General features: G+C 35.0%; 2 protein-coding genes and 1 pseudogene across 2 annotated transcripts; all 3 read right to left on the minus strand.

Moving 5' to 3' along the window:
* Window positions 1–4,024: 4,024 nt before the first annotated feature.
* Window positions 4,025–6,074, minus strand: LOC116124625 (annotated as a pseudogene).
* Window positions 6,075–6,811: 737 nt separating this feature from the next.
* On the minus strand, window positions 6,812–12,754 carry LOC116124626 (glutaminyl-peptide cyclotransferase-like). Its single transcript, XM_031410348.1, is given in 13 exon segments — window positions 6,812–6,984; window positions 7,849–7,903; window positions 8,162–8,166; window positions 8,316–8,354; window positions 8,357–8,378; window positions 8,942–9,039; window positions 9,567–9,684; window positions 10,515–10,578; window positions 11,280–11,344; window positions 11,637–11,672; window positions 11,836–11,892; window positions 12,392–12,601; window positions 12,639–12,754. Coding segments are annotated over 12 exon segments (936 nt in total). The 5' UTR covers window positions 12,596–12,601; window positions 12,639–12,754.
* Window positions 12,755–17,338: 4,584 nt separating this feature from the next.
* LOC116124627 lies at window positions 17,339–18,729 on the minus strand. The gene is made up of 5 exons (XM_031410350.1): window positions 18,529–18,729; window positions 18,001–18,066; window positions 17,792–17,827; window positions 17,448–17,513; window positions 17,339–17,347 (listed from the first exon to the last, which is right to left on the minus strand). Exons 1-5 carry the CDS (start codon window positions 18,727–18,729, stop codon window positions 17,339–17,341), a joined length of 378 nt encoding a protein of 125 aa, XP_031266210.1.
* Window positions 18,730–18,749: the final 20 nt, after the last annotated feature.

Raw genomic sequence — 18,749 nt, forward strand, 5'->3', positions numbered from 1 at the left:
TACGACAGTAATGACGTACGCTTTCGGAGTCAGCTGCATCGACGCGACCCCAAAGGGGTCCAAAAACGACCTGATAAAAGGGTGGAAGGGGATCAGTCCCCCACCCTTGATGATCTCCTCGGAGATTGCGACCAGGCCACTTGACGGGTATCGCGATGCGTGTGCCACGTCGAGGAAAGCGTCCACCTCGATACCGTATTGTTTTATTACCCTCTCAAGCTCGTCCCCGGTAAGTACCGAGAAGACCTCGAGAGGGATACTCGGAGCACCTTGCAGGGACGAGACGGTTCCCTGCTCGGATCTGGTTGTTGAGGGGTCCATTTTGCCAGTCTACAAGAGCGACAAGTAGAAGGGTCACTTAGCCGCCATACGCTATTTCGTACAATGACGTGGGAGGAAATAAACTCCCTAAATCCCAAAGAAAACCCTAACAACACGATTCGAGCCACCATTCATGGCTCGAACCCGACGTAAGCGTCTCGTCTCTGATGGTTACCGGGAAACTGACGCCATTTAACCATGAAAATAATGAAACAAAGACAGAGAAATTCTTACCTCTCGGAGTATGAAAACAGCTTCTGCTTCAAATGCCAGAAAAATACAGGTTTGGAAGATAAAGGTTCCAGGTTTGCGAAAATCTTTTGCTCTCTGTGAAAAAGGCTCTGGTGACATTGCCTGAGAATGATTTGAGGTTTTTATAGCGTGTGAATCGGCGTTTAGATTTCCCAGAATCGAAACGACGTTTGGGCGACAAAGATTTCTTACCATTGATCACAGGCCACGTGTCGCTCATCAACGGGGAAGAGTGAGCGAAACGATTGGATAAAGTCAAACTTTCATCTTTCCCATTGAAAAGCTCAAACGATGGCCATATCTCTCTCAGGGCATTAATTGCGTCTCAAATCCACATTTAATGCTCTGATGAAAGGCATCGTTCCAACGTATAACGCATTTAATGTTCTGATAAAGCGCACTGTGTCAGCATACAACACATTTAATGCGATTGGCTAGCACTTATCACGCACAGGGCACACCTGTCAGCACAAAGATTGCTTCATTAAATGCATCCATATCAAAAGAATAACAGGTGATGTCTGACGAAATCAGGTCGCTCGTCCTCTGCAAACAATGAACATGCGAGGTCGTGTTCATAAAAGTGCCATCCCGACCTACTTTCAAACAGGCCAGAATTTCCAAAAATCATCTCGCTGCGGCATGACTTGTAGTTTCCAAGGTTCGATCCTCGAACCTTAAAAACTAGGAGACTTCTGTTATGCCTAAAAAATATAAGGGCTGACGTTAGGTCCAGTCAGCCTACAAGAGTCAGATCATGGGTATAACCACAGTCTGCTTTCGTTAGAATAGTGGGTGCGCGTCAGGCCAGCCAGAAGCTGTGGTGATCCCACGTGTTCAATCCCTGCTCTAAATCGCGCAAATCACTCTAGAAGGTGGGCAATGTGACATAAAGAAGGATTTGCACGGATAATCCCACCAACTTACAGATTTAGTGATCATTGCCTCAATGCATCCCACTATAAATTGGGAGCTCCTCTCTCATTAAAGGGGGATTCGCACATTTTTACACTTGATTAACTATTCCCTCTCTCCCTAGAATTATTAGCATTTGATACCTTGTAATATTATTGTAAAGTCAGTCAGCTAAAAGCGACCTGACCCTTATCATCAATATAAGCATCAGTGGACGTGGGATTTGCTACCTTAGCATCCGAACCACTTTAAAAACTGTCCCCATTGCATTTACTATCTTTTTTCCTTTACATTCACGTGTGTCCTTTGAGCCTGCTCAACATTTCACACATGCGTTTCGTTGGTATAAAAATCACGCATCAACACAATTATTATTGATTTGTAAACTATATCATAATCTTATATTGTTATAGAAAAAAATTGAAATAAGAATACGAGTTTGCTGTTTAATTATTGCATGTTTGTTTAATATAGAAAAAAAAATAGAATTTATTATATATATATTGATGTAGAAAATAGTCTCTAAAAAAAATTCTTATACAACTTGGTTATATGACAAAATGATCTGCGATCGGTTTTACTATATCTAACTCTCTCTTGAACAGTTATGATAAAAATCCTATTGAAACAAATTGTTAGAAATACTTCGTAGAAGGCATTTCTCAAGCAATTTAGGTTCCACCACATTAAATACATGTTTATACCAACGATCTAGCTTATTTGCAATTTTAACATAACAGTGAGGTCAATAAAGCATCCATGCCTGGAAATGGCTTCCATATATTGTTTTATGTTCATAAAAATGTCATAATATATTTTTTCTAAACTCACACCCCCAAATTTTGAATTCTCCCACCACAACCCAAAAACTCTTATAAGTAATGGTTTTTTTCAACGCTAGCTCCCATATTTGGATGATTTTTCAAGACCAATTATTATCTTATATACCTTTTCTATACTTATACTATTTTGTATTAAAACTGTTAGCTTTTGAATCTTATTTAAAAAGATATAAATATGTGTGTTTGTGATTGTTGTAACTTAAGAAATAATCAATTAAGTTTTAATCTATAACAATAAAAGTGTTTGGTAAACAGCTTTTAAAACTGATTAAGTTTGAAGCTAGTTGTAAAATAATTAGATTTGTAGAAGGATTCTAAAAGCTAGTAGGAGTAGCTTTTAAAAATTAAATTATTTTTAAAGCTGATTTTATTTTATAAAATGACAAATTAGAAGGCAACCAAATCTTTCTTCGCCTTTTGTAGCCAATATATAGGTCGGAATCCGATGATTTAACCGAATTCCAATAGATTGGTATGTGTTGGCTCTTGTGGGATCGACGGTGGCATAACCAGTCCTAAAAGTAAACCTTAACGCAAAACTAATTTGCCAAAATGTAATTTACCAAACACACAATCATAGATTTTCAAAATCTATTTTATCAAACACAAAATCATAAATTTTGAAAATCACAGCAAATATCCAACATAACCTTAATCAATTCTCCATTATGAAATGTCCACCCTATATATTGAAGGTCTAATCCAACAAATTGATCCATATTTACAAATTTTTACAATTAGTATTTTATTATAAGCATATGATCTCAATTACTATCAATACATTGGGTTAACTACATGATCTAACCTTTCTTTTCCGTAATGTTGGTTCAAGGTCTACAATTCTCACACCAGTAGATTCTCCTAACACAGATGGAATAAACCCACGTTTGTTTCTTTTAATATATAACCTTTTCTTTTCCGTAATGCATTGCAGCTAAAGTGGTGGGAATCAATATGAATTAAAGTTAGGAATGTCAACGCAACACCTCATCACAAGAAGGCTAACTTGCATTTCACCGGACGGCGCCACCATTGCTCTTGGTAGTGAGATGTGGGTGGAGTTAAAGACGTAAAAAATGAAGACATATAGCCATTGACACTCATCTGGTGTAAGGATTAAAACGCGGTAATTAGTAGAGGTTACGTAAAATATATTACATAAGAAGAATGACTATGAAAATTAGAAGTTTGTTTTCTGGATGACAGGTTCTTATGGGTCACACCTGACCCTTGTTTTGATCCAAAAGCACTTGCACAGAATTTCAGGAATAAATTATAGAGACATGGTGGTGATAACTTCACCTACTCAACGAGGCTTGAGGGGATTCCAATGAAATGTAAGTATTGGATTGACAAATAAACCAAAGGAATTACAAATAGTTGACTAATGTTGAAGGGTGAGGAGCAGTGTGACCCATCGGCATAGCGATCTATTGCCTGAGAAAAAAGAACATACCAATTGCTTTTTCCCTGATGAAAACTGCCCATCGCTAATGTTCATTTGAACTTTAGTTTGAGACTAATTTTTTCAACTTCGTATCGACCATGCTTCCTAGATGATACAGACTTGAAAAAACAATAAGGATTTGCAACTTTGCTGTTCTTTTAATGCTTGTTTTCGGAATAAGTAGTATTTATACATTGGTGTTGAAAGTAGTCCATAAATTAAGTGTTTTCCTCATGAGCTCAAATTTTCATTTGATACCGATTACTGTGCTTTCACTTTCATGTGGTGTTAGAATCTTCATGACCAACTTGATAACAGGCTGACTCTCTTGTGGGTACTTATGATAAGAAGCCGCTTTCTTAATCTGTGGCCCCGCAATGTGAAACAACAAGAGTTTGAATAGTTAGAATTTGCTGTAAGTATGCGGCAGCTCTCGGGAAAAAAAAAAAAAAATTGTTTTCTACAACATTAAGGAGCAAGTCGCGTGGCTCAAGCATGTGAACTACATCTCCCATCTTCGGCTATGTTTTACTTCAGGATCAACGCCTCGCAGGGCAATTAAAATAACCCGTTTTAGTTTCTTTGTAGAAGGCATTTCTGGCAATTTAGGATCCACAACAAATGAAATTTTCTGCTTTGCAACCATGGACTTAACCAGTCAACCAAATGACCCTGCAATTACAGCTCAATTCAAGTAGATTGATTAGCAAGAACCAGCTATGCAAGAAGGCTTAAAATCATGCAAGAAATGTTCTAAAATTAGGAATCTGTACCTCGGGTTGAGTGTGATCTACCGATATCTCGGATACAATCTCCATGATAAGTATTCCAAAGCAATAAACATCATTCTTCTCATCCAAATACTGCCGGTAGATCTCGAGATTCATAACTATAAAACCATGGAACTTTAAACATAAGTTAATCGTATGTATTTTAAATAAAAAATGGGGACCTCGTTAAATGAAGTCTTATGATTGATGAGTGTCAATGTCTACACTAGAGAATTTTCGTATATCCAATAATTTCCATGAAAATACATATAACAAAACTACATTAAAGATTAATTCAAGCAAAAATAACTGACCCCGACTTTCCCATTGCACAATGTAAAGAACTCCACTCAGGACCATGAAGATTAGCAATTCCAACATCAGAGATCTTAGGATTCCATTGGTGATCAATCAGTTGTTACTAGACTTTAGATTTTGATGAATTATCTTTGGTTCAATGTCTTCATGAAGGTAGGCCAACCGAGAGCAAAAAACATATATATTATTTTAAGTAACTGAGCACATAATTATATAAGAGAACAGAACAAACTGATCAGTGTTAAAGATTATTATATGGCTCACGCTTTTGCAACTCCTTGAATAATATTCATCCGCATTCCCCACGTTAGAGGCCTCAGTTGTCCTAGACTTCCATGAACCACTGATACAGATTGCCATTATCTATGTACTCATACACAAGTATCAATCAAAAGTGAATTCAAGTTAAAGGTTTGAAGACATCAATTTTGTAAAATATAGACCGAAAAATTTTCAAAATTCAACAATATCATACCGTTATATCCTTCAACACAGTAACCAAGCAGCTTCACCAGATTCTTGTGTTTACAGCCAATTGCCTCTACTTCTTTGATGAAGTTCTCGTTGGCTATTACTGATCAATAAGGAACTGTTAGTGTTTATGATACATTTTGTTAAATTTGAAAATCTAAACTCTATGTTAACAGGGAAACAACAAAATGAACAGAATAAATTTAGGCCAGTACCTGTTACTCATTATAGCCTCTTCACTGTACTCGCTTATTATCCAACAAAACAGCACGATAAACCATCCCATTGTCGCGCTTGCATCATGTTCTCCCAGAAAAATCATGTTACCATGCAATCTCCTTCAGAGAACACCTTACCGTACTGTCTCTCGAGAGGCCGGCAGTTGATTCGAGGTCAGTGACGAGACTAGACTTGATAGAGCAAGGATCAGATAAACATTTGAAACTCAGGCTTTGAAAGATTCATCTCAATCTCTGAAATGTTGTTAGACGCGGATAAAAGCTACTATCCAGGGATGAAGTGCTGAAATGGTGGTTTTGATAAGTCTTGGCAGAAAGGGATTTCTTGGAAGGAAAAAACGAGGTTTGTAGGATTTTTGCGACGATGAAAGATGATGCAAAGGTAAAGAATGGTGAGAATGATCAGCAAGAATAATGCAATCAGAGTGATTATCAAGATCCATACTTGAATCCCAAAAAAGGAGTATGCTTGGCAGCTTCTTCTCGGGGGATGGTGCATTAAATGCCATTAATAAGGTGAATTAAGTTAAGGGGTTGTGAGATTTATTCATGGAATAAAAGTGGAGTTCAATTTGGTTTTTAAGAGTTTGAGGTTAGCTATAACTCTCCTTGGAATGGTTCAGAATTCAGATATGATGAAGAAACTAACTGTATGGAGTAGCGGGAAATCTGGATGTGGATTGGTTTTCAGTTACTTGGGTCAATTGGTGTTTGATTCCTTCATGATTTTATTAGTTTCTAAATTAGAAAATTTCTCTAACATTTACCAAACATGTTTTCACTAATTTTGACAAATAAATTGTAGTATTCGATGCTAAATTATGCATTATATACGTTCAACTTGAATACTAATTTCTAAAATCTTATATAGATTGCAGACCAAACAAATCCTAGGCCTTGCTTAGAATTTGTCAAATTAAAGTATCAGTAAATGTGATGAAAACAGAGAAAAATACCACCCATATGCCTAAATCATACTGTGTATTTTGGATCTTATTTATGTTACAGATTGCGTCAAAGAAATTAGAGAGAGAGAGAGAATTCTATTCGTTGCTATTAAACTGAAAGATCAAATATCAAATTGAAGGTTCACAGTACTTCCTAAAGCTCAATTAACTTTCTAATTGTGTTTTCTTATTTGTATTGTTTGTATATTGCGGAGCACAGTACAGGCAGTGAAGTAGTAGTACACAAAAAACTACAAATGTCCAATCATAGGGAAGATTCTCCACTCAACTACATGTCCTGTGCAATTAGCAGAAAATACAGGTAGGGGGAATTTATCAGTGCAATCTCTATAATCGCCCATCCAACATCAAAGCTGCAACGATACGGCACCCTCGTCTTGCTGGGCTTCTTCATCGGACACAATTTGATCTCATAAAGCTTCGGCCACAGTTTACCGGTAACTACAAAGTGTAGAGTTAGGAGGTGTACAGGACAATCCAAAACCAATATTTCAAGCTACAAAAATATATCAGACAAACTTTGATGTAGGAAACATTTTTGCCTATAAATTATAATAACCAAAGCCGTCTCCATTGCTACCATTGCAAATAAAAACTACAGATTTTGGAAAGGCAGATACTATGTTTTGTTAAAACAGACATTAAGGATAACATATACGTAGAAAAACAATATGTAAGACTATGAGTAATATGAGTATGACGATTGACCACTTTTGAGTACCACCCGAGTACCAAGGGACATACCAATCAAAATATAATTAAATTTTGAGGCAATTATATCAATCATATTTTAATTATGATAAATACATCTGTGGAAAGAAAGGAGCTTGTATTAGATGATGGGATGCATGAAGGGGGTAGAAAATGGTGGGCATTCCGGAGCACCAGTCAACTACAAGTTGGGTAAAAACCAAATCAAACAATTTGGCCAAAAGACTATAAGATCGGTACTGCATCAATGAGGGTTCAGTTACGGTGGTAAAAGAAGCTGTAAGACTAAAAATGTGTTTTGGCTAGGATAGAGAATAATCGATGCCAGAATATGGATTACAAAAGACATAGAAGTAATAATCATATGCTTAAGCAGGATAATAAAACAATATGTGTTGCTAAATCCAAAAGTTAGAACAAATATTCATTAAATTAAATAGATTCCAGCACTTCAGCATGCCTGTAATAAAATATCTAACTAAATGAGGATTATTAGGTTCCTTTTCCACTCAACAGTGTTCAACATGCACCAAAAATCAGGCATCAAATATATGATAATATGGTAATTTGGAGAAAGGACACAAAATCTATTACCAAATATGCGGCTTTTGTTGCGATCCCATGCTATGCCATTCAAAACATCAATACCCTACAAGGTAGTGCAATTCCAAATCAAATTAATTATGAAAGTGAAAGAACATAGAGATTCTCTGCATAAATATTTAGGTGGGATCAGACAGAGAATGGATGATGTAGCTTAAAAATGCTCAAGAAGTTTTTTTAAGAAATCCCTTCCTCTTTCAAGTAACCAGATGGCCAACATTCTAGCACAAGCCATATTTTCAGAAGAAGAAAAGTGAACATATTTATCTGGTTTGATGCTACAGTATACCCGGCGCTATCAAACCTTCCCTGCAAGACAAAATGAAATAAAATGCAAAATTAAAAGCTCTGAAGCAAAATGATTTGAGAAAAAAAAGCTTATTTACAGATGATTACATTAAGGATATTACAGATAATCCATTATAAGGAGAAGGGAAATGTAAAACAAAACCTTAAACTGGGAAGCAGAATCCATCCAAGCACCATACCATCCTCTGTGAGATTCTAGCAATGCAGTCAGTCTACAATGTAAGAAATAGTAAAATATCAGACAATTTCATTAAAATTACACCACAAATAGCATATCTAAACGAGAAGAAAGTGTAATGCTCTATAAAAATATCCAACCATATCATGGTTTTCCTTACTAAAGGCAAACCAGAATTCCTATATATCGATTCAAAAGTAAATTTTGTAATTTCTGAAGATACTCAACATTTCTTGAGTCTATGTTTAATAGAATAGATGATAAAGAACTTGGAAAGGGCTCATCATATAAGTTTTAAACATGGTAGGTTACAATTTCAAGCCTATCCCCACCATTGTACTATTCAAGAACCTCCCATTATATATCTAGAACTCCACCATATTATATTCCTCATTTGATATTATGCTTCATAAATTATGGCCAGTTTTTCTTTGGTTTCTTTTGGGCTGCATGCCAACAAGCAATTAAAATCTAAGCCCTCCACTCTCTGGTCCTTTCCTTCTCTCATTTGGACTAATGCCAATGCCTTCACCAAATGGATGGAAAATTCTGATCATAAAGAGCTTGCAAATAAAGAATGCATAGGCAAGGACATACCATATAAACATTTGCCCAAACTTCACCATTTATGAACTCTAGTTCATTGAGGTACCGTATTTCTCTACCTTTGTATTTGACAACATTTTTTCTGATAACTGCATCAAAAGCAACCCAAATTCAACAATAAAGCAAATGAATCAACATAAATACAATCAGAAAATAAAGATCAAATCACAAACTATCGCCTAGTACGGCACTAAAAGGTCAGTTGAAAAAAGTGAAGGCTATGATAGTACCAAAGTCTAAGTAACTCCTTAGGATTACATACCAGTTTATTTGCTCCAATACAACAGTCAAAAGGCAAAATGTATATTCAAAATTATAAAAAAAAAAAAAATGGAATTGGCACAACTAGGGGTGCCAGCCAAGCCGAGCCGAATTTGAGCTTGCCAAATTTCGACTTAAAAAGCTCGATTAGGAAAGTGAAAAAGTAGAGAACTGGAAAGTTTTTTACTGAGCTCAATTAGGCTCGAGCTCGAACTCGAACTCGAATTTTCAACGTCGAGCCCAAGCCTCAAATTTTTCAAGCTCGCCAAGCTCGAGCTCGATTAACCCAAAGCTCGGCTCGGCTCGGCTCGGCTCATTTACACCCCTAGGCAAAACTGCTGAATATAAGAGAAACCTTTAAATGTTTGAGGGTCAATTTGGTACAATGTTGAAGAACCATCACTTCCAAACAGAACTTTTCCATCAGTAGCAAGTCCCCAACCATCTTTCATCTGATGATTAAATTCCTCAAACTGCAATGTGTACAACATATGAAAAATATTACAGATCAGACTAGCAACCAAATAAGCACTCCGAGACAAATGCACCTAATTTCAAAACAAAATATTAAAGGAGAAGCAAAATCTAGTTTGCACATTGTGGCAAAGACAAAACATCAGTTCAACCAAAAAATAAGACTTGGATGACATAAGAAGACCTAGCTAAAAAGTTATGCTGTTTTTGAAGATGGTACTCTCTACAATCACCCAATTGAAACATGCAGAAAAGAACAAAATTAGTTCAAACATTGGATTCCAATCGAAGGAGGAAAGCATAAAAGCTTCTTTGTTTAGGAATTCAAAATAGCATATTTGTAAGGTCCCATTTATTTTATTACCTAAGATGTACAACTTATTAATATTTTTTTTAAAAAAAAAAAATCTAGTTCACTCATATTTCCACTTGACAAAAACGCTGGTTATTTTGACATAATTTCAGAAACCATTCCTACTGTGACAACAAATAACAAATCCATATTCACAGTTAACATTACTCATGTCAGACTCCTCAAAGTTGTGAGTTGAATTTTAGGTCCGAGCTAAGGATATTAGCCATCTCAGAAGTAAAATTATTTCAAGAAAAGATAAAAACAAATCAGAATCTCCATAACAATATGTATGCATATACTTTCAAATACAAACCCAGAAGGGGAACTCATTTGTAGTGTGTGGAAGTTATGAGTTTATAGAAACATGGACCTCACTTGTATTCATTGACTTCTATTTTAACTAAATCAAGAGGATAACTACTTAATAATCATGACAAAGAACCAATTATAGCAGAAAAAGGATGAAGAACAGACTTTGCTTAAATTATATCGGTCATACATGAAACCTTTTTGCCTCGACCAAGTTACTTGGAATAGCCTACAAAAGAAAATGAGAAATTACTATATTAGCATTATTACTGTTTAAATGCTACAGGTGCTACAAGTATGATGTAACTGAATGAAGACAAAATTGAACAACAATCATGAGAAAAGCAAGCTCGTGCAAGAGGAATACCATATAACTCAGATTAGTAAACAGACATGTGTAGCAATCTACTTCTTAAATGATAATATTCCACAACAATCTCGTCAAAGTTACATGAGCTTTCAAGAAGATTGAAAACAAATCAACATATTCAAAAACATATTATGGCAAAGATGAAAGAAAGATTCCACACAACAATCCTAAATTCATCATTCTTTGTCATTATCATGATTGCAATTTAGTAGGTGTTTATTTCAGCTTATCCACTGGTCAAACAGACCTTTTTAATGTCATAAACTCTTTTAATTTTTGTTGTATTATTTGGTTGCCACCCAAGAAAAGCTTATTAGTAATAAAATAAGTTGTTTTAGGTCTATTAAGAGAAATGGAAATTTCAGGCTATTCTAATAAGCTATTTTCAAGCTTTTAAATTTTTTGAATGTCAAATATATCCCACGTTATTTTCGGAAAGTGGTCATAGAACCTACAAAGCTTAGCTCACAGCAGAACAAAGCTGCTTATAATTTAGAATGAAGCATTATTGTGTGAAAAAAGCAGAATAAATCTGTCAACATGTTTGGTTCTACACAAACCTTTCCCCAAAAAGAGTTAAGCCCTCCCCAAAATACGAATCATCCATCTTTTGCAAAGCCTCAACCTGCATACAGCAAACACAATAGATGCTTCATTAAAAATTATAAAGTCTACCTTGTCACAACATTACGTCTGAGCACAAAAAGCGATTAGTCTATTGGATTTAGCACAATGATACTACATCAATCACTCGTATAGAGATATTATGCAATCTGTTTATATAAGACAGAATACAGAACAGCTCATCTCAAACTTTTTACATCATTCGTTTAACATGATGGAGGCAAGATGTAGATGAGAAGAAAGAGTCCGTTTAAAGAAGTCAGTATTAGAATTTGAAGATATGATATCTATACCTTCCCAGTCTTGAGAGCTACTCTCCTAACAGATGACTGTAACCAGAAGAGTAAAAAGGTCAAAGGTGAGTTATTAAACAGTAGTTTGGCAACGAAGAAAGCGTAATATGCAAAATATGATGAGATCGCAAAGATATCAATTTGCTCAAAACATAAAAACTACTAGTAATATGTATATAAACAAATAGAGCAAACTTACCATCCCATAAAGACCAGCTGACTCAAATAATGTATCATCGTCAACATACAGAAGCCCCTGAAAGCAAACAAGCAGAATGTTGACTGATTCCATAAAAATATAAGAAATTTACAGAGAAAGGAATAATGCACTCTGCATGATAATTTTAAGTTACTTTTACATTTTGTATTGTACCATGGAATTAGAGCTTCAACTTGAATAAGTGGAACTGTAGAAGTCCATGTCTATTTTTCGTTTAAAAAATTGTTCCAATTCCAATTCTATGTTCAAATTCCATGCCATCGTACTCAATTCGTTTCCTCAATATATTCCTTTGGATCCAAAAAAATTAGCATTGATAATGGAAACAAAAGAAACAGAAATTCACGAGGTAGCATCGAAATGGAAACAAAAGAAACAGCAATTCACGCGGTACCAATTCTCTATGCGTTTCCCATTGCTGCAAATTCCAAACTTAACATCAATCACCTTTTCAATATGAGTTCCTGATTATTAACAGGTCATTCTAGTAACTTCACAGAAATAGTTAAATGTTAACAAGAATATTAGTAATTACCTCAGTATAGGATCTGGGATCATGAGGAAACTCGTTGACAACTTGAATGGAGTAAATGTTGGGCCAGTAATCAAGATATCGGACGAACTTATTCCACATCTCAGACGAAATGCTTAAGGCAACCATACCACAAACGATTAGAAAGATTAAGACAGCAGCAGGGGTTCTTCTGCAACTGAATCGAGCCAAATGAGAAGAATCCATGCATGAAGATAAAGAAGAAGAAGACAGAGAGGGATTCGGCTTGGAGTTATTATTAGATCACTTATTCAATTTCTTTTTTAGTGATCTGCTCGCCATTATTAAATAGTTCCATCAAAGAGGATTAAGAAATGTCAGCAGACAGCAGCATTTTTTTTTTTTTTTTTTTTTTTTGAGTAAACAACACGAATGCTTCCCAATATGGTTCTTCCAATTCTCAGCCTTAAATTAATATGATAGTGATTTTTGAATTTCGAAACAATATAAAAGTGCTATTGCCCAACTACCCTTTAAACCTTTTACTTCTATTTAAAATATCCATCAAATCTCAAATTCTCTCCGTCTTCATCTTTTAGTATTATATTTTCATTAAACAAAAAACTACTTAAAATATAACAAAAAATTTCAATGATTATGAAAATTTAGGATTAGGTAATGAAGATCTAAGGTTAAGATTTATGTAAAATTAAATCCCTTTACCAACATTTGTATAATTCTAATGTAACTATTGGATTGACAACGAAACCGAAAGAACAATGGAATTGTACAGAGGTTCAGAGATTTACAAATCTTTTGACTCCTCCAGCGTGCAATTTGTTACTAAATGTTGAAGTGAATACTAAAATGATGCAGTTTTGAAATCCAAATGAAACGTTGCACTTTGATATTTGTCTACGATGAATCCTAATCGTTGATCCAAACCTGATCCGATGGCTGAGAAGCTTCATTAAGTCAACACTATAAAAAGGGGTAATGCATAGTAAAATAAAGGTTGCTTTTTTGTCTCTGGTTGAAGAGCTTTTACATTCACGTTTTTCTCTCTGTTAAAGGTCTTAAATTGATCTTTGAAATCTTTATAATTTGTATGATTGGGTAATCTGTTAGTTAATCAGTAGGGTTTATTTGCTCTTGTTCTTGGGGATTCCATGTGAGTATCTCTAGGATTAGCTACTGTAAGGATTTCTTTTAATCATTGAGAGTTTGATTGGGCTTCTACTTGTTCTTGGTTGAATCTTGTTCTAATAAGTAGTGCAGTGAGCTCTCCCATTTCCAAAGCTCAACGTGGACGTAACTTATCCAATTTAGATAAGTGAACCACGGTAAAATCTGTGTCTTGTGTTGGTTCTTGCTTTTCTTTGTGGCTTGTGTGATATTTGATATGTGGGTATTGTAGTTTGGTTACAACACTAGAGAAGTAACATAATGATTTTTTTTTTCCCGTGAGGATAAGCTACCCATGGACGAAGTTAAGCTGCAAAGTTGTTCTACAACTTAGTCCGGATGATTTATCCACCTCGTTATATTTACAATGGTTTATAGTTGATACCATGCTGCTTCTACTTATAATATGTAAGAAAATTGAATCTATAATGATTAAGCTTTACTTTATATCTTATTCTTTTTAATCAAGTTTGAAGAACATTTATTACATATTGGTGTTGAAAATTGTCTCTAAAATTAACTTCGTATACAACTTGGTTTCATGAGATCAAATTTTCATTTTGATAGCAGTTACTCTGTTGTGTTCCCAATCATCTATATTGAAACTGTCTTGGCCCAACTTGGGTCCAACTCGGGTCCAACTCTTTTACGGATGGTTTCTTTGTAGAAGACATTATATGGGTAATTTATGTTCCCCTACAAGCGATCTTTTACTCTGCAGACGTAGAATTTTAAACAATCCATCAAATACTCCTACGGCTACTGTTGATCAAACGAAATTTATTATTGATTGGCAAATATCATCTGGCGGAAGAATGGCTGATTGAGCAACTACAAATCAATTAATAATGTTCTTTTCATGCATGACCTTCCTTAAGCTTATCAAGTCAACATTCAACAGGAGCTTGCCTTGAGCTTGAACTAATAAAATATAGGGATAAATCTATGAAACAACTGACACATTTGAGCCGAAATCAAACGATCATCTAGTTGTTATTGTCGTTGTGTGTTGATGCTTGATTTTGACATCAACGACTTCGTATGTGTAAAGTGCTAAGAAGTCACACGTGAACAGATTATAGTGAGTGGGTAAGGTGCTGTGAAAACAATAGCATGCAAATATGTAAAATAAATGTCACAAGAGAAATTTTATAATGGTTCAGATGCTTAAAGTGAATTCTACATCCACTATGATTGTATATATAAACGTTTTTCTGATCGTGACACAAACTTACAAGAGGTCACGAGCTGCGATCCGTGGTTACAAGTGTTTGTGTTTTGAGAGAATGTTCAGCTAGTCTCTTTCTAGTAGGGTGTCTTTGCTAATTTTCACAATTTTTCTTTGTAAAAATTTGTGTCTAACATCTCTTTTGTGAGGAAGAGCTACTTATTTATACCGGTTTTGCTCAAGGTAATGATTACATTTTGCAAGTGGTATGACATCGTGAAGATCCTTCCTACATTCCCATTCATTGAGAACTCCCAAGTATATCCTTAAATTAAATGGGGCTGGGGCTTGGGCAGGTGTGCAAACCAAATTCACTCAGACACAAATTCTTAGGGCGGTTTGGGTTTTATACAGCTATATATATTCCTTTTTATCTAAAGAGCTTGCAAATAAGAATGCATAGGCAAGGACATACCATATAAACATTTGCCCAACTTCACCATTTATAAACTCTAGTTCATTGAGGTACCGTATTTCTCTACCTTTGTATTTGACAACATTTTTTTCTGATAACTGCATCAAAGCAACCCAAATTCAACAATAAAGCAAATGAATCAACAAATTACAATCAGAAAATAAAGATCAAATCACAAACTATCGCCTAGTACGGCACTAAAAGGTCAGTTGAAAAAAGTGAAGGCTATGATAGTACCAAAGTCTAAGTAACTCCTTAGGATTACATACCAGTTTATTTGCTCCAATACAACAGTCAAAGGCAAAATGTAATTCAAAATTATAAAAAAAAAAAATGGAATTGGCACAACTAGGGGTGCCAGCCAAGCCGAGCCGAATTTGAGCTTGCCAAATTTCGACTTAAAAAGCTCGATTAGGAAGTGAAAAAGTGAGAACTGGAAAGTTTTTACTGAGCTCAATTAGGCTCGGCTCGAACTCGAACTCGAATTTTCAACGTCGAGCCCAAGCCTCAAATTTTTCAAGCTCGCCAAGCTCGAGCTCGATTAACCCAAAGCTCGCTCGGCTCGGTCGGCTCATTTACACCCCTAGGCAAACTGCTGAATATAAGAGAAACCTTTAAATGTTTGAGGGTCAATTTGGTACAATGTTGAAGAACCATCACTTCCAAACAGAACTTTTCCATCAGTCAAGTCCCCAACCATCTTTCATCTGATGATTAATTCCTCAAACTGCAATGTACAACATATAAAAAATATTACAGATCAACTAGCAACCAAATAACACTCCGAGACAAATGCACCTAATTTCAAAACAAATATTAAAGGAGAAGCAAAATCTAGTTTGCACTTGTGGCAAAGACAAAACATCAGTTCAACAAAAATAAGACTTGGATGACATAAGAAACCTAGCTAAAAAGTTATGCTGTTTTTGAAGATGGTACTCTCTACAATCACCCAATTGAAACATGCAGAAAAGAACAAAATTAGTTCAAACATTGGATTCCAATCGAAGGAGGAAAGCATAAAAGCTTCTTTGTTTAGGAATTCAAAATAGCATATTTTAAGGTCCCATTCATTTTATTACCTAAATGTACGACTTTATTATTAAAAAAAAAAAAAATATCTATGTTCATTCATATTTCCACTTGACAAAAACGCTGGTTATTTTGACATAATTTCAGAAACCATTCCTACTGTGACAACAAATAACAAATCCATATTCACAGTTAACATTACTCATTGTCAGCTCCTCAAAGTTGTGAGTTGAATTTAGTCCGAGCTAAGGATATTAGCCATCTCGAAGTAAAATTATTTCAAGAAAAGATAAAACAAATCAGAATCTCCATAACAATATGTATGCATATACTTTTCAAATACAAACCCAGAAGGGAACTCATTTGTAGTGTGTGGAGTTAAGTTTATAGAAACATGGACCTCACTTGTATTCATTGACTTCAATTTAACTAAATCAAGAGGATAACTACTTAATAATCATGACAAAAACCAATTATAGCAGAAAAAGGATGAAGACAGACTTTGCTTAAATTATATCGGTCATACATGAACTTTTTTGCCTCGACCAAGTTACTTGGAATAGCCTACAAAGAAAATGAGAAATTACTATATTAGCATATACTGTTTAAATGCTACAGTGCTACAAGTAGATGTAACCGAATGAAGACAAATTGAACACACAATCATGAGAAAAGCAAGCTCGTGCAAGAGGAATACCATATAACTCAGATTAGTAACACGACAGGTGCAGCAATCTACTTCTTAATGATATATCCACAACAATCTCGTCAAAGTTACATGAGCTTTCAAGAAGATTGAAAACAAATCAACAATTCAAAAACACATAATGGCAAAGATGAAAGAAAGATTCCACACAACAATCCTAAATTCATCATTCTTTGTCATTATCATGATTGCAATTTAGTAGGTGTTTATTTCAGCTTATCCACTGGTCAAACAGACCTTTTTAATGTCATAAACTCTTTTATTTTTTGTGTATTATTTGGTTGCCACCCAAGAAAAGCTTATTAGCAATAAAATAGTTGTTTTAGGTCTACTAAGAGAAATGGAATTTCAGGCATTCTAATAAGCTTTTTCAAGCTTTAAATTTTTGAATGTCAAATATATCCCAGTTATTTTCGAAAGTGGTCATAGAACCTACAAAGCTTAGCTCACAGCAGAACAAACTTATAATTTAATGAAGCATTATTGTGTGAAAAAGCAAATAATCTGTCAACATGTTTGGTTCTACACACACCCTTTCCCCAAAAAGTTTACAGCCCTCCCCAAAATATGAATCATCCATCTTTTGCAAAGCCTCAACCTGCATACAGCAAACACATAGATGCTTCATTAAAAATTATAAAGTCTACCTTGTCACAACATTACGTCTGAGCACAAAAGCGATTAGTCTATGATTTACACAATGATACTACATCAATCACTCGTATAGAGATATTATGCAATCTGTTTATATAGACAGAATACAGAACAGCTCATCTCAAACTTTTTACATCATTCGTTTAACAATGGAGGCAAGATGTAGATGAGAAGAAGAGTCCGTTTAAAGTCAGTATTAAATTTGAGGATTGATATCTATACCTTCCCAGTCTTGAGAGCTACTCTCCTAACAGATGACTGTAACCAGAAGAGTAAAAAGGTCAAAGGTGAGTTATTAAACAGTAGTTTGGCAACGAAGAAAGCGTAATATGCAAAATATGATGAGATCGCAAAGATATCAATTTGCTCAAAACATAAAAACTACAGTAATATGTATATAACAATAGAGCAACTTACCATCCCATAAAGACCAGCTGACTCAAATATGTATCATCGTCAACATACAAAGCCCCTGAAAGCAACAAGCAGAATGTTGACTGATTCCATAAAAATATAAGAAATTTACAGAGAAAGGAATAATGCACTCTGCATGATAATTTTAAGTTACTTTTACATTTTGTATGTACCATGGAATATAGCTTCACCCTGAATAAGTGGAACTGTAGAAGTCCATGTCTATTTTTCGTTAAAAAAATTGTTCCAATTCCAATTCTATGTTCAATTCCATGCCATCGTACTCAATTCGTTTCCTCAATATATTCCTTTGGATCCAAAAAATTAGCATTGATAATGGAAACAAAAGAAACGAAATTCACGAGGTAGCATCGAAATGGACAAAAGAACAGCAATTCACGCGGTACCAATTCTCTATGCTTTTCCCATTGCTGCAAATCCCAAACTTAACATCAATCACCTTTCAATATGAGTTCCTGATTATTAACAGGTCTTTCTAGAACTTCACAAAATAGTTAAATGTTAACAAGAATATTAGTAATTACCTCAGTATAGGCTCTGATCATGAGGAAACTCGTTGACAACTTGAATGGAGTAAATGTGGGCCAGTAATCAAGATATCGGACGAACTTATTCCACATCTCAGACGAAATGCTTAAGGCAACCATACCACAAACGATTAGAAAGATTAAGACAGCAGCAGGTTTTCTTCTGCAACTGAATCGAGCCAAATGAGAAGAATCCATGCGGAATAAAGAAGAAGACA

Source organism: Pistacia vera, unplaced genomic scaffold (assembly GCF_008641045.1).
Source record: "Pistacia vera cultivar Batoury unplaced genomic scaffold, PisVer_v2 Contig154, whole genome shotgun sequence".
In the NCBI taxonomy this organism is placed as follows: domain Eukaryota; kingdom Viridiplantae; phylum Streptophyta; class Magnoliopsida; order Sapindales; family Anacardiaceae; genus Pistacia; species Pistacia vera.